The sequence below is a fragment of the Hylobates moloch genome, unplaced genomic scaffold (assembly GCF_009828535.3).
Source record: "Hylobates moloch isolate HMO894 unplaced genomic scaffold, HMol_V3 SCAFFOLD_7, whole genome shotgun sequence".
Taxonomy (NCBI): domain Eukaryota; kingdom Metazoa; phylum Chordata; class Mammalia; order Primates; family Hylobatidae; genus Hylobates; species Hylobates moloch.
Window position 1 is genome coordinate 9562851 of NW_026652282.1, and position 23931 is coordinate 9586781.

The 23931-nt window shown below is 40.7% G+C and overlaps 1 protein-coding gene across 1 annotated transcript; it reads left to right on the forward strand.

The window, feature by feature from the left end:
* Positions 1 to 458: 458 nt before the first annotated feature.
* TLR7 (toll like receptor 7) lies at positions 459 to 23886 on the forward strand. The gene is made up of 3 exons (XM_032756578.2): positions 459 to 510; positions 868 to 968; positions 19001 to 23886. The coding sequence occupies exons 2-3, from the start codon at positions 966 to 968 to the stop codon at positions 22145 to 22147; spliced, it is 3150 nt and encodes a 1049-aa protein (XP_032612469.1). The 5' UTR covers positions 459 to 510; positions 868 to 965; the 3' UTR covers positions 22148 to 23886.
* Positions 23887 to 23931: the final 45 nt, after the last annotated feature.

Genomic DNA, 23931 nt, shown 5'->3' on the forward strand with positions numbered 1-23931 from the left:
TTAGATATGTCTCTAATATATCTATAGAACAGTGGTTCTCAACCCAGGATGTTTTTGTCCCTTAGGGGATAATTTGCAATGTCTGGAGACATCTGTGATTGTCACAACCGGAAGGGGGCAGTGCTATTGGCATCTAGTGGGTATAGAGCAAGGATGCTACCAAATATCCTACGGTGCAACAGAGAATTATCTGGTCAAAAATGTAAATAGTGCTGAGGGTGAGAAACCCTGCTATAAAAAGGAAAGAAGGTTGGTCTGTAGAGTTGTTTGGATTTAGACAAGACATTGCCCCAATAGTGGTGATAGAAATAAGAGGAACCTGGTGCTTTTGCAAAGCCCATATCTGGGGTGGCTTAAATAATCATGCTCCTCCCCCGTCCCCCGACCTGATCTTTGTAGTTGGAAACTCCAGGGCTGGCTGCCTGGAGTCTTTGTGACTACACTTCCTGCCACCCATCACTTCATCTCAGAAGACTCCAGATATAGGATCACTCCATGCCATCACGAAAGGTATTTTAAACATTGGAACACATATAGATAATTTAAGTAGGTAGATGTATGTGCTGTTATAAGGAAGTGGGTAAGAGAGGAGAGGGAACCGAAATCATATGCACAAAATTTTTTTTTAGAATATAAGTAAAAAATGTGGTAGTCTAAAATGTCAATTCTTCAAAGATAAAGTTAGGCTTTCAGTAATGTTAGAAATGGTTTTCTGGAATATGTCTCCAGTCTACCTAACTTTGAGGAAGTAAATACTGTAAATAGATGTTTGAACAGCATTTTAAAGCAATGATCCCAGCATGTCTTTAAGCTACAGTATTGTGCTGTCTTTGAAATGTAAACTTTGATGTCTTCTCTTTCTCTTAGTTGATGCTATTGGGCCCATCTCAAGCTGATCTTGGCACCTCTCATGCTCTGCTCTCTTCAACCAGACTTCTACATTCCATTTTGGAAGAAGACTAAAAATGGTAAGAACAGCTCAGAGAACCGTAAAAAGTGTTATCTGTAATCTTTGTGGAAACAACTGAAACCACCTGGCAAGAGCAATATTGAAGAATCTGTACTTAGGTTATTTGCTGGGGGAAAGTGCTTCCTGATATTTCATAATTGGCATTAATGAAGGGGGCATTTCAGAATTTCAGATTAATCAACGCTTGCTCTGTCCAACTTCCTACAAGAATTAAATATGTGCTTGTGGGGAGGAGGAGCAGATGTTTGAATTGGGGACATAGCTTCTATGGATCTCATTTCTTCAGCCTACATTTTTGGCTTTAAAGCCATAACAAATCGCTGAATTACTGAAGTTACTTTGTGCTTTTTCCAGCATATGGTGTTGTCTGAATGACTGTGTGGATGGAAGTATGTGGGCAGGCTCATAGCAATAAAATACGGGAAATCCCCGGGCTTGAGTGCTGTCAAAGAAAACTAAATTTGGACAGTAGATAAAGATACTATCAGGACTATTGCAATTGGCGGAAAGAGACCTCAGTATAGAAAGGGGCTCAATTCCGAATACAGCCAAAGACCAGTAAAGATTTCTGGCCAAGGAGTAGAGTGGGGGTCAGTGGATGGAAAATTACTAAGAGGAAACATCAAGGGTAAAAGGGATTCTGGCTAAACCGACCTGACAGGATTCTTGCTGAAGACAGGCCAGGATGATCAGACCTCACCTGGCGATGGTGGGAGATGAGGAATTTGATCAGATATTGAGGGTGATCACATACCAAGAGGAGTGGATCATCAATAAAATGACTTAGCAGGATTCCTGCTTAAACTGGGCAATGCAAAGATGGACATGAAGCCAAAGGCTGAAGCCTAGGGGTGTAGTGGAGCCTGATTAAGTTGAATTAAGGAGAGTCTTTGTCAGCGCTGGCTCTCCCAGTCACTAGTTGGGGGGTCTTGTGCCTGTCATCAAAGTCCTCTGAAACTCAATTTCTCTGACTACAAAATAGCCATTAGAATCCCTCCCCAATTGCCTTCCAGGGCCACTGTAAGGCTCAAATAATAGACTATTTTAAGTCCTTTGCAAGTGGTATGATGCAAGTGTGAGTCATTAGGTATGCCAAAACTTAGTCGGAAAAAAGACGTCAAGGGCCTTTTTCTGAAATTATTTTGTCACTTAAATCAGACACGTTCTAGATCTGAATGTTGGCTCCTGGGCTCATTTTGTGTCAAAGTTCTAATGAAGCATTAGCCATGGGGCTATTGTTACAAAGGAAACAACTGCTTACGGTTTCATTTCCTAGAAACCCAGATGTCTATTTTAATGCAAACCTATGCCCACATCTGCCTTTGCCCCTTGAGGGGTGGCATAATGGGAATGATAGTAATAAAGAGCGCTCACATTTTTTGACCACTCAAGTATCATGCTGAGGGCTAGATACACATGATTCTATTTTAGCCTCAAAGTTACCCTATAAGGTAGAGATAAAGAAACTGGGGCTTTGAGAGGTTAAGGAGCTTGGGTGGCTCTGAAATCTGTGCTGAAGACTCTTCTGTTCTTCCTAGACCAAGCCCAGCACACACACAATAAAGGTGAGGTTGAATATGATGGCTTCCTACTCAAGTACAAAGGGGAAATAGTATATATTTTCTAAAAAAGACGTGAAAATAATTTTCAATATAAGAAATTCAAAAGGCAAAAAAGCACAGGGAAAATATTCAACTGCACTGAGTCATATGTCAGATCCTTTGATCTAGAGATTACACTTTTAGAAACTCTTCTTAAAGAGGTGACCATGAGACTGGATGAAAAAAATGTGGCACATATACACCATGGAATGCTATGCAGCCATAAAAAGGAAGGAGATCATGTCCTTTGCAGGGACATTGATGAAGCTGGAAGCCATTATCCTCAGCAAACTAACACAGGAACAGAAAACCAAACACCGCATGTTCTCACTTATAAGTGGGAGCTGAACAATGAGAACACATGGACACAAGGAGGGGAACAACACTCACTGAGGCCTGTCAGGGGAGGGTGGGGCAGGAGAGAGCATTAGGGAGAAAAGCTAATGCATGCTGGATGTAATACCTAGGTGATGGGTTGATCTGTGCAGCAAACCACCATGGCACATGTTTACCTATGTAACAAACCTGCACATCCTGCACATGTACCCCAGAACTTAAAAAAAAAACAATAAAATAATTTTAAAAAAAAAAAAAGGAGTGATCATGGACATGGAAAACTATTTACCAAGATAGTCAGTGCAGCCAGGTAAAAAAAAAAATATCATGTCCCGTGTTGGGAAGGGGTGAATTAATTGTAGTAGACTCATTAAATGGAATATTATGTAACCATCAAATCATGTTTTTTAAAATAATACTGAACGACCTAAGAAAGCACTCATGGTATAATGTTAAATGAAAAAAGCAAGCTAGAAATGGATAAGTACCATGTATTCCTGAAGTTTTTACTGCACCTGCTAGACAAATACTAGATGCTTACTAAATGCTGGATAATCTGTGATGATGGTTTACATAAACACATGTGTTGCATATTCTAATTTCATTCAACATCCCTACTTTATAACCATTTTACAGTTGGCAAATCAGAGGCTCATGAGGTCAAGTGATTTATGAAAGTCAGAGAGCTCTTACATGACAGAACAAGGATTTAAAATCAAATTTTTGTACTGACAAAGCCTTGGCTATTCTAGAATGCTTCTCACCATGTGAAATAGATGCAGGGATGGGAAATTACTATTAGAAGGGAACATCTCCCAAAATGTCAATAGTAGTTCAGCAAATTTAAAAGTGAAAACATTATCCTGCTCTTAACCTATAGGAAATCTTTATGGCTAAAAAAAGGTGATGAAGTAATCCATTTATTAAATTAATACAATCTGATTATTTAAAAATTTGGAATGCTGTACTAAAATTAAAAATCATCATTACAGATTAACCAGCCAGTACTTTTGCACCCCAAGAATAAAGAATGAATATCCCCGAAACTCACCAAAGTTTAGGGCTGGGGTTGGCAAAATACGGCCCATGGCTATCTCCCACCTGCTGTACTGTACAGCTCATGAGCTAAGATTTTTTTTTTAATTGTTTTTAAAAGATGGAAAAATATCAAAGCAAAATTACTATTTCGTGACATGTAAAATTTACATTCAATTCAAGTTTCAGTGTTTACAAATGGTTTATTCGTTTACGTATTTTTTGTTTGTTTGTTTGTTTGTTTGTTTGTTTTTGAGACGGAGTCTCGCTCTGTCGCCCAGGCTGGAGTGCAGTGGCGCAATCTCGGCTCACTGCAAGCTCCACCTCCCGGGTTCATGCCATTCTCCTGCCTCAGCCTCTCCGAGTAGCTGGGACTACAGGCGCCCGCCACCATGCCCGGCTAATTTTTTGTATTTTTAGTAGAGACGGGGTTTCACCGTGGTCTCGATCTCCTGACCTCGTGATCCGCCCGCCTCGGCCTCCCAAAGTGCTGGGATTACAAGCGTGAGCCACCGCGCCCGGCCCGTATTGTTGATAAGTGCTTTTGCACTACGATGGCAAACGATTCAAGGAGTTTAGTGTGACAGAGACCCTGATGGCCTGGAAAGCTTAAACCATTTACTAACTGGCCTTTTACAGAGAAAGTATGTCAGTCCGGGGCTTATAGAAAACAAGGGGATAAGGTATAAGGTCAAATAAGTTTGAGGGCCCTATGGTCTTTGGTGACTGTTGTGATGCATGATAGCTGTTGAGTTCCTAAATTATGTAAGACAACTTTATATCCTTTTATTCTTTTAGTTTGAAAGCTGAGTCTGTTGGGCTAAAATGATAGGAAGTAAATGATAACTCTCTCCGTTTTTAAAAAAAAAGCAAGTGGTTTACATCCTTAAACGTTTTGGTGACATAATGAAACTGATATTCATGGTATTTGTACTTTACAGAGATTAAACTAAAATTAAAAATACTTCAAAATTCACAAATAGGGGATATTTGTTAATAAATCTATTTGGAAAATTCCTAGCAGAGGCTCAGTCTATAAAATGAATAGCGTTTCAGCAACTTCCCGTATTCACAGTGCTTGGTTATTCTCTAGGGAGACATACACAACACATCTCTAGTTACCAAACAATTCAGTGTGATATAAACAGGGCAAAAAGTCAATGAATTTGAGGGCAAAGGTTTCCAGCAATCGCCCCCCATTGCTTACTTCTTCCATGCCCTTTCTCAGTTTTCTTCAGCCAGGCAGCCATCCCCTCTGGCTTCTCCCAGACCCCCGCTGCAGGCTCCCTGCCATCGCAGAAAGCCCCTCGCTCACACATCTTGGCTCAAGCAACTCTTTGTCTTAGAAATGCAGATTCCAACATTTCCTTTTAAACTCAGGCAACTTGGCTTTTTTCTGCTCTGTGATCTTGAAAGTTGCTTGGAGGAACAGCTGAGTGCATGGGGCTGTTGTCCTCTCAGGGCTGACATGTTGTAGCCCAGGGGGTGCCCAGGGGCCTTTCTGACTGGTTGGTTAGTTGGGTAAAAGAGTAGAGTCAGGAGAGCAGGAAATCCTTTCTTAACTCACTATAAAAATACAAGCGTTCCCCAGGCCTCAAATAGTCTCAAGATAAATTTCCTTTTGCCAAGAATTCTGCTGAAAATAATCCATTGTAGCCAGATAATAGCTATGCAAAGAATATATAATAGACTGGCAGGGGCATGCATGCCGAATCAATACAGAAAGGTGAGGGTTTCTTTTGCTGGGGTGTGGTGGGTGGGGGAATTCCTTATTGCAATCACACTCTACTTCTCCATCCAGAAAACTCTCCAACCCTCTTGGAGGACTCTCCATTTTCTCCTCTTTCTCCCCGTTGTGTACCTACCTAGATCATCTGCTCCCATATGTCCTGGCTGACTTCCTGTTCCAGTTACCTATCACTGCGTAAGAGATCACCTCAAAATGCAATGGCTTCAAACAACAACAATCATATACTGCTTTCTATCATGGGTCCAGGGGTTGACTGGACTCATTAGGCAGCTCTCCCACAGGGTTTCTCTTGGGGTGGCAGTCAGGCGGTGACTGCGACTGGAATCACCTGAAGACTCACTCTCCAGGTCTGATGCCTGGGCTAGGAGACTCAACAGCTAGGTGCCGGAGCAGCTGCAGCTCCTCAAGTGTCTCTGTCTCCATGTGGTCTCTCTAATATGGTGGTTGTATAGCCAGGCTTCTTACAAGGGTGATGACTCAGGACTCCAAAGCAAGTGGGTGAGAGAAAGGGAGACAGGGAGAAACAGGGAGAGAAAGAGAGAGAGAGAGAGAGAGAGAGAGTGTGTGTGTGTGTGTGTGTGTGCCAGTACGCGTGAGGTGAAAGCTGTATTGCCTGTCAACTACCCACCATGTCTTTCGTCCTCTTGACAGGAAACCTAGAAATGTTTGCTGTCTCCAAATACCTCTCCTTACGTTCTTCCAAGAACTTTGAAGTCATATTTTATGTAGCTACTCCTTCAAAACATATCTGGTGTTCAGCCAGTTCTTACCCCCTCCAGAACTGCTACCTGGGACTTCTGCTTGAATGACTGTTAATAGCCTCTGGACTAGTCTCCCTGCTTTCACCCTTGCCCCTCACTGTCTATCCTCAACACAGCAGCCAGCAGCATCCTTCTCAAATGTAAGTCAGACCAACTGATTGTCAGCTCAAAAATTTGCAATGCATCTGCATTCCACTCAGAACAGAGACCGCCATCCATGGAATGGTAGAGAAAGCCCAACATGCTTGGGGTTACTCCCTCTCTGACTTCATCTCCTATTGTTCTCCTACACCCCCTGCTTCAGCAATATTGGCCCCGTTGCCATTTTTCTGAATATTCCAGCATGTTTTCACCTTGGGGCCTTTGCTCTAGGCTGATCCATCTGTCTGGAATGCATTTCCCCTGGATGTCTGTATGGATGACTTTCTCCTTTCCTTGATGTCTTTTTTTAGATATCAACTTCTTAATGATGCCTATCCAAGCCGCCCTACTTATCATCATAATCCTACCCCACATTCCTGATCCTCTTCACTCTGCCCTGTTTTCTTTTTCAGTAACACTTATCACTTGACATGCGATATCATTTCTGACAGTTATATATTTTTGTGCTTATTATTTAGAGAACATAAGCTATAGTCGAGTGGAAATCTTTTCTATTTTGTCCACTGATGTCCCAAACACCTAGAAGAGTACCTGGCATGTTGCAGGCGTCAATAAATACTAGTTGAATTTTTCCTTTTTCACAATTTCCTTCTACGTTGTTATGATGAGATCTTATTTCCTCTGTAATTTGATTTTAAAAGTTTTAATTAAAAAATACATATTATTTATGTTAAAAAGTCAAAGAGTAGAGAAGGCTATAACATAAAAATAGAAGTCCCCCTCTCCCCAGGGAAGGCTCCTTTATACCACTGCCCAGAAGAAATTGCTATTAAAGGTTTCTTGTGTATTCTTTCCTACTTTTCTCTGCAAATACAAATATATGCATATATATTTATCATAAAGGCATTATATGCTATATGTTATTTCTATGCTGCTTTAAAAATCCTCTTTATTTTTTGTAACTTAGTAGTAGATTATGCATAGCTTTTTATGTCAATACTCACAGCTCTACCACATTCTTTTTAAGGGACATTTGATATTTTACTATTGGTAGTTTCCCATTTTTAACCATTCTCTCAAATCGATGGATTGTCATGTAATTCTTCCTATTCTTACTATTTCAGAGAGCTGAATCAAACTAGCAAAATGGTTTTATCTAAAGACATATAAGGCCGGGCGTAGTGGCTCTTGCCTGTAATCCCAGCACTTTGGGAGGCCAAGGCAGGCAGACCACCTGAAGTCAGGAGTTCGAGACCAGCCTGACCAACATGGTGAAACCCCCGTCTCTGCTAAAAATACAAAAATTAGCTGGGAGTGGTGGCAGGTGTCTGTAATCCCAGACACTCAGGAGGCTGAGGCAGGAGAATCACTTGAACCGGGTAGGCAGAGGTTGCAGCGATCCAAGATCCGGCCAGTGTACTCCAGCCTGGGCGACAGAGTGAGACTCTGTCTCAAAATAAATAAATAAATAAATAATAAAGACATATAATGCTTACTTTAATGAAAAACAAAACATGTACTAGTTGTTTTTTTCCTCCCTCTGTGGAATTCTTAGAAGGTTTATGGTGGTTTGAAGCTTTGCATGGACCATTTTGAAACAGCAGCAGCCTGAGGTTCCAGGGGGTTATGAAGACTCCCAGCTGAGGACAGACCCTGGCAGATAAGTTTCAGGGGGCTCTACACCAACCATTAGAGTCATAGAATAAGCACAATAGAAAATGACCATTAAGGTCAGTTAGTGAAACTCCAGAGTTTGTAGATGAGAAAGTCAAGGTTCAGGATAATTCAGTTGGTAGCCCTGTAGCAGACAGAGAGACTGAAAACAAATCTGACTTTCAGTTCACATGGTGCTAACCCCTAGAATAAATAAACACCAGGAGAAATCAGACTAATCCCAGTCTTCTTCTAACTTGTCACAAGACACAAACCACTTACCTTCACTTCCTCATTTTTTCCATCTAATAGTTCCCAGTTATATACATGTCCTTCTCACTCCCCTGATTGCAACCAGACATCTCTTACAAGTTTACAAAGTTTTGAAGATAAAAACGCTATTTGGAAAGCGTGAAGTTAAAAACAGCTTGGTAAATGGTTTTTTTTTTTCCTATTAGTAATCCGATCTCTACAACTGTAAATATTATGGTAGGAATCTAATACAGATCTAAAATCAGCAAATTCAATCTTGAATATGGGCTTCAGTCCTGCCATCAAAATAATGCATCCAGGTGGATAGGTTTTGCCACCTTGAAGAGTTGTTTATTCAAACATTTGTTTGAAGAGTGGGAAAGCAGTGTTACCTTTAGGCCTGACTTAGCCCCTGCCCCACAATCTATTATTTTTTCTCACCAGAGATTTCCTTGACAGCCGAGAGAGAGTTCTGTGCTCAAGAGATATACACAGCTTCTGATAATAGAGCAGCAGAGGTATTTGGTTCCTAATAGAGCAGGAATGGTGTTTGACTCATCATCATGTCCTTACTTTGTCTAGCACAGTACCTTGCACAGAGTAGATTCTCAATAATGTTTGTTGAATGACTGTGTGCGCATATAATTCATTATGGAGGTAAAGCTCAATGAGCCTTTAAATTTCTAAATTCACAAACTACCCTAATGTAACATTGCTGGATGATATGGTTTAGCTGTGTCCCCACCCAAATCTCACCTTGAATTGTAGCTCCCATAATCCCCACGTGTTGTGGGAGGGACCCAGTGGGGGGTAATTGAATCATAGGGGCAGGTTTTTCCCATGCTGTTCTCATGATAGTGGATAAGTCTCATGAGATCTGATGGTTTCATAAACGGCAGTTCCCCTGCACACGCTCTCTTGCCTGACGCCATGTAAGACGTACCTTTGCTCCTCCTTCACCTTCCACCATGATTGTGAGGCCTCCTCAGTCATGTGGAACTGTGGGTCCATTAAATCTCTTTTTCTTTATAAATTACCCAAACTTGGATATGTCTTTATTAGCAGCATGAGAACAGACTAATACAATGGACATTGGATGAAATTCATTTAAAAAATCATCTTAAAAATATCTTTCTTTTTTCTCCCTCAAGTTGGTCCCACTCAAAACATAAATACACCATTTGTTTTTTCTTTTGAGACAGAGTCTTGCTCTGTCACCCAGGCTGGAGTGCAATGGCATGATCTCGGCTTACTGCAACCTCTGCCTCCCGAGTTCAAGCAATTCTCCTGTGTCAGCCTCCCTAGTAGCTGGGATTACAGGTGCATGCCACTATGCCCGGCTAATTTTGTGTTTTTAGTAGAAACGGGGTTTCACCATGTTGACCATGCTGATCTCAAACTCCTGACCTCAGGTGATCCTCCCGCCTTGGCCTCCCAAAGTGCTGGGATTTCACGTGTGAGCCAGTGTGCCCAGCCACCATTTTTTAATACTTGTAAATTTTTCTTATAAAAACAAACCAATTTCTCTATGCCCCAAAACCCCTAAGTAGCACAAAATAGAAATATTAGAGTACCAAGAATACTTGAACTGAAAAGGAAATTAATAAAAATGCAGACACACATTATACCAAGTGCATTTGCTGTAGCTGTGTAAGGCAACTTGAATAGAATTGGTCAACAGTGAGTCTGAATCTTGGTTTGAAATTGCCTGTCTGATCTCTGCCTCCTCATCAGTAAAATGAGAATATTTATATGGCCTTTCAACTTCAGTGTGAGGGATCAATGATGTAATATAAACAACAAGTCTGCCTTAGAACCTGGCACACCATAAATAATAAAAGGCAGCCATTATTTTTAAAAATACACAAATCATGGTCTGATGGCTGTCCAATATAAATTCTATATTTTCCATTTTAACAAAGAGATGATTTATTGAGAAAATAGAAACACCTGTCTGTATGAAATCACCCATTCCCATTTTTACAATAATTAGTTTGCTAATTGAGCATCCAAATTTACCCAGTGTATTTGCATGTATAATTAGCTATGATTCATTACCAAAGCCAGGCCTATCATGGTATACTATGCTATTTTACAAATCAAATTACTAAAAGATGCATGTCTTTAGGCAATCATTACAAAGGAAAAAAAAAAACCCGAAGCAAAACAAAATAACATAGATTATTTGTATCAGATGGAAAAACAGACCTGGCTTGATGCTGAACCCTTAAATCTCAAAATAACGATAGTTGAAGCTAAGGTTCCAGCTTAAGTCTGAAGCAGGTAGTTTCCAATGGCTTGAAAGGAGAAATTTCTATACTGAAGGAAATTTCCATTGGAATAAAGGAATATTTCACACTTTTAAGTCATCTTCTCTAGATGGTCTTTTAGGTATATTTTCTCTTTAAATAACAAATTTAGAAATGCTTTGTTCATTTGTTTAGAATTAATTCCATTCACAAGTTTAACACAGCCTAAGGTTTGGTCTAGACCAAGGGTCTGCCAGCTATGACCTGTGGGCTAAATCTATCCCATCACCTGCTTTTTTTTTTTCAACCTGTGAGCTAAGAATGGGTTTTACTATTCTAATAAATAGTGAGTTCATTTTTCTCCTTCACCTGCTTGATCAGAGCCCAACTTTCTCATTGCAGTTAATCTTCCTTCTGGCATGGATCTTGGAATGCAAACTTGCTGGGATCTCTGAGTTCCAGGCTTCCCGTGCAGCCGGTGTAGAGAGCCAAGAGATGTTTTGTTTGGCATAAAGCATTCCAAGGGTCAGTGGGCTTGGGCTCAACTATTGAGCATAGGACAAGGGCAGCCCCATCCTGACTGTGACTCTTCCCACAAGAGACAAACAAGCTCTGTGCTTTCACTGGGGTTTCAGGTTCAAAGGGACAGAGCGTCTGAGAAAAAGGATTATGAAAGAGTCCATCTGCAGCTCCACTTCCCATGCCCTACCAATGATACCATCCTCGTTTCTTCTGTGGCATGCTCCCCACTTCAATCCTTCCTTCAGAGGCCCCAAACCCTCCTGGGTCTCTCATTGTCACCTTGTGAAAATCTGATCTTCAGGGAAATACCTTACTATTTATACTAGTAAAATGTGAATCTTCTATGGGATTTTAAGAAAGTTCAAAGCCTTGGTTTACTCAGCAAATATTTAGCTTGCACTCACTATGTGGCAGGCATCCTAATGATGGAGTACATGTAAAGACAAACAAGGTTTCCGGACCTCAACGTGCTCTCCATCTATAGGGGCAGATGACTGAGTTGACATCTCGAGAAGTAGAATAGCAGAGTGGCTAAGAGTGCCAGCTCTGTCTCAATCACCTAGGTCTCACCTCAGCATTCATTTCACTTTCCTCATTGTAAATGAGCGTATCTCTTAGAATTGGGATAAGCATTAAATAATATAGACTTGGAGTGAATTTGCTTAGAATTAATTCCATGCACAAGTTTATCACAGCCTAAGGTTGGTCTAGACCAGGGGTCTGCCAAGTATGACCTGTGAGCTAAATCCATCCCACTACCTGTTGTTGTTGTTTTTTAATGACCTGTGAGCTAAGAATGGGTTTTACTATTCTAATTAGTTACATTCTAAATGGTTATTTAAGTACCTCCATAATATCCTCAATTTTACCTAAAATATTTACCATCTGGCCCTTTACAGAATAAGTTTGCTGACTTATTGGTCTGGACCAATGCTATCTAATAAAACTTTCTGCAATGATGAAAATGTTCTCTATCTGTACCCTTGAATACAGCAGCCACTAGCCTAATGTGGCTTTTTGAGCCCTTGAAATATAGTTAGTGTGACTAAGAGATTGAATTTTAATTAATTTAAATTTACGGAGCCGCGTGTGACTATGACATTAGAGCAGCTCTAGACAGTCTGAAGTCTAAAGACTCTATGCTTTGTCAGTGCTCCCCTCTCTCAATTGAATCATCTACCCTGAGGCTGCATGAGTCAAGGGGAAGGCCACACTCTTCAATCAGATTTTTTGCCCTGGACTGGCTTTCGTTGTCTACTAGAAAATGCTTAATGGGAAGTGCTTAGAAAATGTACATGGGCATACACTTAATTAATCTAAGTTGCTACTTTGTCTGTATCCATTAAATCTGCTTTGTTTTGCTTCTACAGTAGAAGTTGGCTTTTTCAACCCTGCAAAGCCTTAAAATTCAGGATGTCTTACTCAACTTAAAGTGTAGAGTTGCAGCCAGAGCAAAACTGTATTTCCGTCTAGCCCTGCTTGCAGAATGGCTAACTTCAGTCCTATTTCATTTCTCTTGTAAGACTGCTAAAAACAGTAAGAAGCCACCAACATCATTATGAATATTGCCAAATCATTTCGCCTAAGAGTAAAGTCACAGTTGGCATGTGTTCTGCCCTCCAAAATAGCATAGGTGACAGTTTTATCAGATATCTTGTGATGGCATAATATGGGCCACCCAGCTTTCCAGCCTCTGATATCTGAGTCTTGCCAATAGCCTGATGACATCCGCATCACATATTTTAGGTTCGCTCATGGACAATAACTTATTTCCAAATTCTATACTGGTTAAAATTAGGTTTGCATTTGTGCAATAGAAAATCCAATTGACATTGGCTTAGCATAACAATTTTTTTATTTCTCATAAACTCTTGGCAGTCAGCAGTTCCGAGCCATTATTTCTGCTCTGCTCTCTGAGGTCATATAAGGAAGGATCTGGATACTCTGGGTCATCTACCTGGTTGCTGTACCATCCCTAGCTCATTTTTCTCGTGTGCATTGCCCAAGATGTCTGGCTACAACATCCACATTACAAGAAGCCAGGTGGAAGTAGACAGGAGAAAGGGGAACTGCCCCACTGTTTAAGGACATGTCCCAGAAACTGTACACTTCACTTCCTCCCAAATTTCTTTGGGTATCACTTAGTCATATAGCCACACTTAGCTGCAAGTGTGTCTGGGAGATAAAATTATTTTTCAGAGTGGTATATTCCCAACTACAAATGGAGGTTCTGTCATTATGAGATGAGAGAAAGGCAGAAAACATGTTGAGAGATGTGTAGCAATCGCTGGACTCTATGGGGATAAAAAAGAATTGAGAGTATCAAAATTCAGGATCAAAATCAAAATTAAGGATAAAAAATTCAATAACTATCACCTGGAATAAGAACAACGTACAGTTCAGCTACACATATACAAGTGGCAGCATCTTGTCTGGAAGGACCTAATGGTCTTTCTACACTGTATTTTAGGTATGTATTTTTTTTCTCCCTTCCACAGGATTTTGAGCTCCTAAGGGCAGAGACTTTGTGTCTCCTGCTCCTAGTAGGCATCCAACACGTATCTGTCAAATGAAAGAATGAATATGAGTCAGTAGATACATATTAGAATTCTAATATCCACTGGCTGGGTCCTTGGTATGTCCCATATTGTTGTTTCTGTGTCCATCATTCTTTTGCAGGGTATCTTCTACTGGGCACAGAACCTGCCTCAGAGGGGCATTTGGGTAATGAACTACCAAGAGAGGACTAGAACCCAGTTCTTCCAACCCTCCATCCAGAGTGCTTTTCACAACCTCACGTGTAATAAGTGCAGTAGGAGATGAGAGGAGGGAGTGATTACTTCTGTCTGGTTTGATCCCAGAAGGTTTTTTGAAGAAAGGGTTTTTGAATGAGACATAATGAAAACAGAGCTTCTTAAATCTTTTCCGCCAAGAAATCCCTGGGCAGATAGAAGAGACAGAAATCTGACCTCTGCTTAGTCTGGGGGTATAGACTGAAGGAACCTACTCCAAGGAGAAATTTTTTTCATTTTTCTTTACTTTACGATTCATTTATGCAGGCATTCATTCTTTCATTCATGTATCTCACAAACATAACGAGGTCCTAATTAAGTGCCAGGCATTGTTTTACATGAGACCACAAAAGGCCCTACCCTCTTGCAGCTTACATTCTTCTACAGAATAGACATCATACGAATAAGCAACATAAATCATCAAGATAATTTCTGACTGTGGTAAAGGGCTACGACCGAAATCAAACAGGGTAGTCAATTACAGAGTGCATATACCTCTCTGTGCCTCAGTTGACTCATCTGTAAAATGGAGATAATAATAGAGGTCTAGGCTAGGCATGGTGGCTCATGCCTGTAATCCCAGGACTTTGGGAGGCCGAGGTGGGTGGTTCACTTGAGGTCAGGCATTCCAGACCAGCCGAACCAACATGGTGAAACCCCCTCTCTACTAAAAATACAAAAATTAGCCAGGCCTGGTAGCACGTACCTGTAATCCCAGCTACTTGGGAGGCCAAGGCAGGAGAATCGCTTGAACCTGGGAGGTGGAGGTTGCAGTGAACAGAGATTATGCTATTGCAGTCCAGCCTGGGCAATAAGAGCGAAACTCAGTCTCAAATAATAATAATAATAATAGTCTATAATTCCAAAACCCAAAACTGAAAGCTTTGTCCCAACTCAGTTGATTGCAAACATAATATGATCTGAACGCATTTGGAGGTAGATCTTGACCTGAAGTTATTTATTATTTTTAATAAATAATAACTGAATTATTTATTCTTTTTAATAAATAATAACTGAATTATTTATTCTTTTTAATAAATAATAAACTGAGTTATTCTTAATAAATAATAAACTGAGTTATTTATTCTTTTTTTTAAATAATTCCACTTAGAGTGGACAATCCTATATGTCACTGCGGAAATTTTGTGTGTTTGATCATGGAATGCTGCCCCAGGCCTCAATAGGTACTACATAATTTAGGGTACATGTAGTGTATATTACCTTCTAAAATTTGAAAAATTCTGAATTCCAAAACACATGTAGCACCAAAGGTTTCGGATAAGGGATTGAAGACCTGTAGTATCCATTATTGTGAGGATTAAATGAATTAATATATGGAAAACACTTAAAATGATGCCTGGCATATGGTAAGTGCTACCTAAGTTAACTCCTATTACTATTATTATCACTATTCTTACATGAGAAGATATTTAGATAAGTTGGTCAGGGAAAGCCTCTCTGAGGATGTGTCACTTGAATAGGCAACTAAGGGGTGGTAATGACCGCGCTGTGAGAAGAGGAGGAGAAGGATGATTTCAGGAAGAGAAAACAGCAAGTCCCAAGACTGTGGTGGTTACAAGGCTGGCTTGAATGCAGAACAGAAAACAGACCAGATGGCTGATATGTGGTAAAGGAGGGGAAAGATGGCTCAAGGTCAGAGAGGTAGGCTGAAGTCAGAACACCCTTGATATAAGCAATGGTAAAGACTTTGGATTTCATTTAAAGTGTAATAGGAAGACATTATAGTTGATCTGATTCAGGTTTATAAAGAACGCTCTGATGCTGTTTGATGAATGAATTATAGAGGAGAAGGGGGAGCAGGGAGAACAATTTGGAGTCTAGCATAGTGGTCCAGATGAGACCTAATGACTAATTGGAGTTGGGAGGTGGTAATAGTCAAAGAGAAAAGTGGACAGGTGCGAGAAAAAAGTTTAGAAATAAGTGTGGGGGGGGAAGGCTTTCTGATTAATTTGCATTCTAATTTATAATATGTCAGTGTGTAGAGACTAAAAATTTCACAGTCATTATCTCAGGTGTGTTAAGGCCAGTGGTGTGCTGGACCCCACTTGAAATTGGCCATGGAGGGAATATTTACACTACAGAAATTGACAAATGCTACAAATCAAGACAACAAATCAGGGAAAGCTTATTGTTAAACATTTATCATCACACCACTGGTGAAGGTGACTTTATTTTTCTACAACTAAACTTCCTTCATTTTACAGCCTCCATTTTCCCTGATCACAAAAACACTTAAACTAGGCACATCCCGGGAAACGTGGTATGAGGACTGCCGTCTCAATCACTTCATGTTTTTAACTCAATTCAGCAATCCTCCCACTTCTTCCCAGGGTCTCATTTAGGTACATGGGAATGGGATGGGAAGAGGGACCCGGTTCATGATTGTCATTTATCCATCTTGGCCCCCTCTGAAGTACAACTCCCCTCTCTGCTTTACAATATCACTCTGGGCAGCATTACCAATTGCCTCCTGATAGTGGGATCTATGAACCCATTATGTCTTTGGACAAAAGCATAGCCAGGGGTTGGGTCCAGGGCCTGGGATCCTATAACCATATAAATCCTATTATCAGGGACCATAGCCATCCCCCTATCATGACTCAACTCCTCCTCCCTGAGTAGTGAACATTTTTCCTAAATCTCTGAGAAAGACTGGTGCTCTAGAAAGATGTACCATATTTATTTAAGGGCTTCCTGTACCCACTGGTATATTGCCATATATTCTGAGGTATCTGAGTGCTCCTTTTGAGAAACATAGCCCTAAAGGATAAATAGAAATCTGGTGGGTGAAAATGGTAGGGAAGAGGACTTCTAACGGAGGGACTTGCAAGTCAGGGAACTTGGGTTTATCGACTAGTGAGGCTAGTAGAGGAATTCAATCAGGTAAGCCAGACAAGTAGACAGGGGACAAATTATGGAAGACTTTGGATGCCATGATAAAAAGCTTCAGCTCATACTGTAAAATAAAATAAAATAAGAAGGTTGGGTGCAGTGGCTCATGACTGTAATTTCAGCACTTTGGGAGGCTGAGGTGGGACGATCGCTTGAGCCTGGGAAACAGTTTCAAGGAGTTCAGAGCAAGAAACTGACGATTAAGGTTTGGGAAGCTTGATAGATAGGGTGGACTGGGAAAGTGAGAGAGGAGGCTTTGGAGTGGACCAAGGGTAGAGGGATCTCAGCTGATATTATGTCAGCTAAAACCGCAAAGCAAGGAGGATGTTAAGAACAATGAAGGAGGTCAGCAGGACTCTCAGTGGTTTTAATGATGGGGAGGAAAAGATAGGGTGGTGAAAAGAAGAAGAGACAATTTTGTACCTCTAACTCCAACAAACTTTAGACCTGAAAAAGCCCTTCTGAGCCATCTTGCATTGGAGAAAAAAAAATTGCTTATTTACCTCCAATTAGAGGAATTAAGGGAAGTAGGCTTTTTTTGTTTTTCTTCTGAGACAGGGTCTTGCTCTGTCACCCTGGCTAGGGTGCAGTGGTGTGATCAAGGCTCACTGCAACCTCAAACTCTTGGGCTCAAGAGGTCCTCCCAACTCAACTTCCCGAGTAGCTGAACTACAGGTGTGTGCCACCATGCCCAGCTAATTTTTTATTTTCTGTAGAGAGAGGGTCTCACGCTATGTTGCCCAGGCTAGTCTTGAACTCTGGCCTCAAGCGATCTGTCTGCCTTGTCCTCCCAAAGCGTTGGTATGAGAGGCATGAGCCACCACATCTGGTGAAAGTAGGCATTTGGTTTCTTAGATATCAACATGATTGGTTGATTCAGTCACCTGGGAAGATAAAATCATTAACTGAGCTAGATCCCTATGGTAGAGACATAGGCTGGACCACTCCATGCGTAAGTACTAAACTAAAACCAGCGTTCTGGAGTAGACATTGCTAGAAATCCTGAAACTTGAGAGCAAGTCCACGGTTAAAGCATTCTGTAAGGCAGAGCCAGTTGAAGGTAATAAGGTGATTTTTAAAGCTCTTTTGCACTTCCCATACTCCCTTTTAGGGCCTTTCTCCCTAGGGTCCCAGTGTCTGTCATGCTAAACCTGGATGCACAAGAATCATCTTTATGGGTAGGTTCCCATAAGTCCCAGTTTGCCTGACAGACTCTTGGTTTATGCCTATAGTCTTGGTGTAATTATTAACAGCCCCACTTCATTCTTGTAAGTATACGAATGGATCAATTATATGGTTCCTCTGATTATGCATCACCCAGGCAGTGCCCTGACTCTACTACTGTCTCCTCTCCAAATGTACGTAATGTAAACCCAATGTGTAGGGAAAATGCTCATCCTAAAATCCCCTTGGAGGGGATAATTTGCAAGATTATTTCCAAAAACAATCCAAGACGAGAGCCAGATTATAGAATGTCAGTGCCAGAATGGCAGGAGTGTATGTTTTATAATCAAATGCCACTTACTAGTGGGTAACCTTGGGCTAATCAGTTAATATTGCTGAGCGATGTCTTCACTTATAAAACGGGAATCTTAGAATATTCTGAGACTCAAATATCATGAAAGACTCATATAATGTGTACCAGGGCAGGTTTAGCAGGTCAACATAAATTGCACTAAAGTCTTCATGTGTTATTTTTCATGGGTGTATCCATATTCTAACATTTCTTCACCCTCCAAATTTCAGACTTTGGCAGTGAATCTATGGCTCTGCAATTTTAGTGTTCCATGTAACAACGAATAGGAAAATGCTGCTTCTACCCTCTTGAAAGCTATTTTGCTAAAGAGCTAAGATGCTAAAAGCTAAATATGTAACTAAATAATCGCAACTCTCAGTAACTGACAAATACAGTCATGGGGTTGGGGATGCTGTTTAGACAGTTGAAAATAAGACCTGAATTGTTTATTTTTAAAATGTTGCAAAAGAGAGGCAGCAAATGGGAATTTTTAATTCTGATTCTTGGTATGTTTTAGAACAATGATTTGTTCTTTCTTATGCTTTCAGGTGTTTCCAACGTGGACACTGAAGAGACAAATTCTTATCCTTTTTGACATAATCCTAATTTCCAAACTCCTTGGGGCTAGATGGTTTCCTAAAACTCTGCCCTGCGATGTCACTCTGGATGTTCCAGAGAACCATGTGATCGTGGACTGCACAGACAAGCATTTGACAGAAATTCCTGGAGGTATTCCCACGAACACCACGAACCTCACCCTCACCATTAACCACATACCAAACATCTCCCCAGCGTCCTTTCACAGACTGGACCATCTGGTAGAGATCGATTTCAGATGCAACTGTGTACCTATTCCACTGGGGTCAAAAAACAACATGTGCACCAAGAGGCTGCAGATTAAACCCAGAAGCTTTAGTGGACTCACTTATTTAAAATCCCTTTACCTGGATGGAAACCAGCTTCTAGAGATACCGCAGGGCCTTCCGCCTAGCTTACAGCTTCTCAGCCTTGAGGCCAACAACATCTTTTCCATCAGAAAAGAGAATCTAACAGAACTGGCCAACATAGAAATACTCTACCTGGGCCAAAACTGTTATTATCGAAATCCTTGTTATGTTTCATATTCAATAGAAAAAGATGCCTTCCTAAACTTGACGAAGTTAAAACTGCTCTCCCTGAAAGATAACAACATCACAACCGTCCCTACTGTTTTGCCATCTACTTTAACAGAACTATATCTCTACAACAACATGATTGCAAAAATCCAAGAAGATGATTTTAATAACCTCAACCAATTACAAATTCTTGACCTAAGTGGAAATTGCCCTCGTTGTTATAATGCCCCATTTCCTTGTACGCCATGTAAAAATAATTCTCCCCTACAGATCCCTGTAAATGCTTTTGATGCGCTGACAGAATTAAAAGTTTTACGTCTACACAGTAACTCTCTTCAGCATGTGCCCCCAAGATGGTTTAAGAACATCAACAAACTCCAGGAACTAGATCTGTCCCAAAACTTCTTGGCCAAAGAAATTGGGGATGCTAAATTTCTGCATTTTCTCCCCAACCTCATCCAATTGGATCTGTCTTTCAATTTTGAACTTCAGGTCTATCGTGCATCTATGAATCTATCGCAAGCATTTTCTTCACTGAAAAGCCTGAAAATTCTGCGGATCAGAGGATATGTCTTCAAAGAGTTGAAAAGCTTTAACCTCTCACCATTACATAATCTTCAAAATCTTGAAGTTCTTGATCTTGGCACTAACTTTATAAAAATTGCTAACCTCAGCATGTTTAAACAATTTAAAAGATTGAAAGTCATAGATCTTTCAGTGAATAAAATATCACCTTCAGGAGATTCAAGTGAAGTTGGCTTCTGCTCAAATGCCAGAACTTCTGTAGAAAGTTATGAACCCCAGGTCCTGGAACAATTACATTATTTCAGATATGATAAGTATGCAAGGAGTTGCAGGTTCAAAAACAAAGAGGCTTCTTTCATGTCTGTTAATGAAAGCTGCTACAAGTATGGGCAGACCTTGGATCTAAGTAAAAATAGTATATTTTTTGTCAAGTCCTCTGATTTTCAGCATCTTTCTTTCCTCAAATGCCTGAATTTGTCAGGAAATCTCATTAGCCAAACTCTTAATGGCAGTGAATTCCAACCTTTAGCAGAGCTGAGATATTTGGACTTCTCCAACAACCGGCTTGATTTACTCCATTCAACAGCATTTGAAGAGCTTCACAAACTGGAAGTTCTGGATATAAGCAGTAATAGCCATTATTTTCAATCAGAAGGAATTACTCATATGCTAAACTTTACCAAGAACCTAAAGGTTCTGCAGAAACTGATGATGAACGACAATGACATCTCTTCCTCCACCAGCAGGACCATGGAGAGTGAGTCTCTCAGAACTCTGGAATTCAGAGGAAATCACTTAGATGTTTTATGGAGAGAGGGTGATAACAGATACTTACAATTATTCAAGAATCTGCTAAAATTAGAGGAATTAGACATCTCTAAAAATTCCCTAAGTTCCTTGCCTTCTGGAGTTTTTGATGGTATGCCTCCAAATCTAAAGAACCTCTCTTTGGCCAAAAATGGGCTCAAATCTTTCATTTGGGAGAAACTCCAGAGTCTAAAGAACCTGGAAACTTTGGACCTCAGCCACAACCAACTGACCACTGTCCCTGAGAGATTATCCAACTGTTCCAGAAGCCTCAAGAATCTGATTCTTAAGAATAATCAAATCAGGAGTCTGACGAAGTATTTTCTACAAGACGCCTTCCAGTTGCGATATCTGGACCTCAGCTCAAATAAAATCCAGATGATCCAAAAGACCAGCTTCCCAGAAAATGTCCTCAACAATCTGAAGATGTTGCTTTTGCATCATAATCGGTTTCTGTGCACCTGTGATGCTGTGTGGTTTGTCTGGTGGGTTAACCATACGGAGGTGACTATTCCTTACCTGGCCACAGATGTGACTTGTGTGGGGCCAGGAGCACACAAGGGCCAGAGTGTGGTCTCCCTGGATCTGTATACCTGTGAGTTAGATCTGACTAACCTGATTCTGTTCTCACTTTCCATATCTGTGTCTCTCTTTCTCATGGTGATGATGACAGCAAGTCACCTCTATTTCTGGGATGTGTGGTATATTTACCACTTCTGTAAGGCCAAGATAAAGGGGTATCAGCGTCTAATATCACCAGACTGTTGCTATGATGCTTTTATTGTGTATGACACTAAAGACCCAGCTGTGACAGAGTGGGTTTTGGCTGAGCTGGTGGCCAAACTGGAAGACCCAAGAGAGAAACATTTTAATTTATGTCTCGAGGAAAGGGACTGGTTACCAGGGCAGCCAGTTCTGGAAAACCTTTCCCAGAGCATACAGCTTAGCAAAAAGACAGTGTTTGTGATGACAGACAAGTATGCAAAGACTGAACATTTTAAGATAGCATTTTACTTGTCCCATCAGAGGCTCATGGATGAAAAAGTTGATGTGATTATCTTGATATTTCTTGAGAAGCCCTTTCAGAAGTCCAAGTTCCTCCAGCTCCGGAAAAGGCTCTGTGGGAGTTCTGTCCTTGAGTGGCCAACAAACCCGCAAGCTCACCCATACTTCTGGCAGTGTCTAAAGAACGCCCTGGCCACGGACAATCATGTGGCCTATAGTCAGGTGTTCAAGGAAACGGTCTAGCCCTTCTTTGCAAAACACAACTGCCTAGCTTACCAAGGAGAGGCCTGGCTGTTTAAATTGTTTTCATATATATCACACCAAAAGCGTGTTTTGAAATTCTTCAAGAAATGAGATTGCCCATATTTCAGGGGAGTCACCAACGTCTGTCACAGGAGTTGGAAGATGGGGTTTATATCATGCATCAAGTCTTCTTTCTTATCTCTCTGTGTCTCTATTTGCACTTGAGTCTCTCACCTCAGCTCTTGTAAAAGAGTGGCAAGTAAAAAACATGGGGCTCTGATTCTGCTGTAATTAAGATGATTAATATACACACAATCATGACATTGAGAAAAACTGCATTTCTACCCTTTAAAAGTGCTGGTATATACAGAAATAGGGTTAAAAAAAAAGCTCAAGCTCTCTCTATATGAGACCAAAATGTACTAGAGTTAGTTTAGTGAAATAAAAAAACAGTCAACTGGCCGGGCATGGTGGCTCATGCTTGTAATCCCAGCACTTTGGGAGGCCGAGGCGTGTGGATCACCAGGTCAGGAGTTTGAGACCACTCTGGCCAACATGGTGAAACCCCGTCTCTACTAAAAATACAAAAATTAGCTAGGCATGGTGGCGGGTGCCTGTAATCCCAGCTACTTGGGAGGCTGAGGTAGGAGAATCGCTTGAACCTGGGAGGTGGAGGTGGAGGTGGAGGTGGAGGTGGCAGTGAGCCGAGATCACGCCACTGCAATGCAGCCTGGGCAACAGAGCTAGACTGTCTCAAAAAAACAAACAAAAAACAAAAAACAAAAAAAAAAACACAAAAATCACAAAAAAACCCAGTCAGCTTCTTAACCAATTGCTTCCGTGTCATCCAGGGCCCCATTCTGTGCAGATCGAGTGTGGGCACCACACAGGTTGCTACTTCAGTGCTTCCTGTTCTTTTCCCTTGGGCCTGCTCCTGGGTTCCATAGGGAAGCAGTGAGAAAGACACATCCTTACCATAAATGGATATGGTCCACCTACAAATGGAAAAATATTTAAATGATCTGCCTTTATACAAAGTGATACTCTCTACCTTTGATAATTTACCTGCTTAAACGTTTTTATCTGCACTGCAAAGTACTGTATCCAAAGTAAAATTTCCTCATCCAATATCTTTCAAACTGTTTTGTTAACTAATGCCATATATTTGTAAGTATCTGCACACTTGATACAGCAACGTTAGATGGTTTTGATGGTAAACCCTAAAGGAGGACTCCAAGAGTGTGTATTTATTTATAGTTTTATCAGAGATGACAATTATTTGAATGCCAATTATATGGATTCCTTTCATTCTTTGCTGGAGGATGGGAGAAGAAACCAAAGTTTATAGACCTTCACATTGAGAAAGCTTCAGTTTTGGACTTCAGCTATCAGATTCAAAAACAACAGAAAGAACCAAGACATTCTTAAGATGCCCGTACTTTCAACTGGGTATAAATTCATGAGTTCAAAGACTGAAACCTGACCAGTTTGCTTTATTTCATGGAAGAAGTGATCTACAAAGTTGTTTGTGCCATTTGGAAAACAGCGTGCATGTGTTCAAGCCATAGATTGGAGACGTCGTATTTTCCTCATATGTGGCAATGCCAAAGGCTTTACTTTACCTGTGAGTACACACTATATGAATTATTTCCAAAGGACATCTAATCAACAAGGGTCACAAATTCCCAAATCAATCTCTGGAATAAATAGAGAGGTAATTAAATGACTGGAGTCAACTATTTCACAACTTCTGTAAGCTTTATTGTGTTTCATAGTTTCCGTTC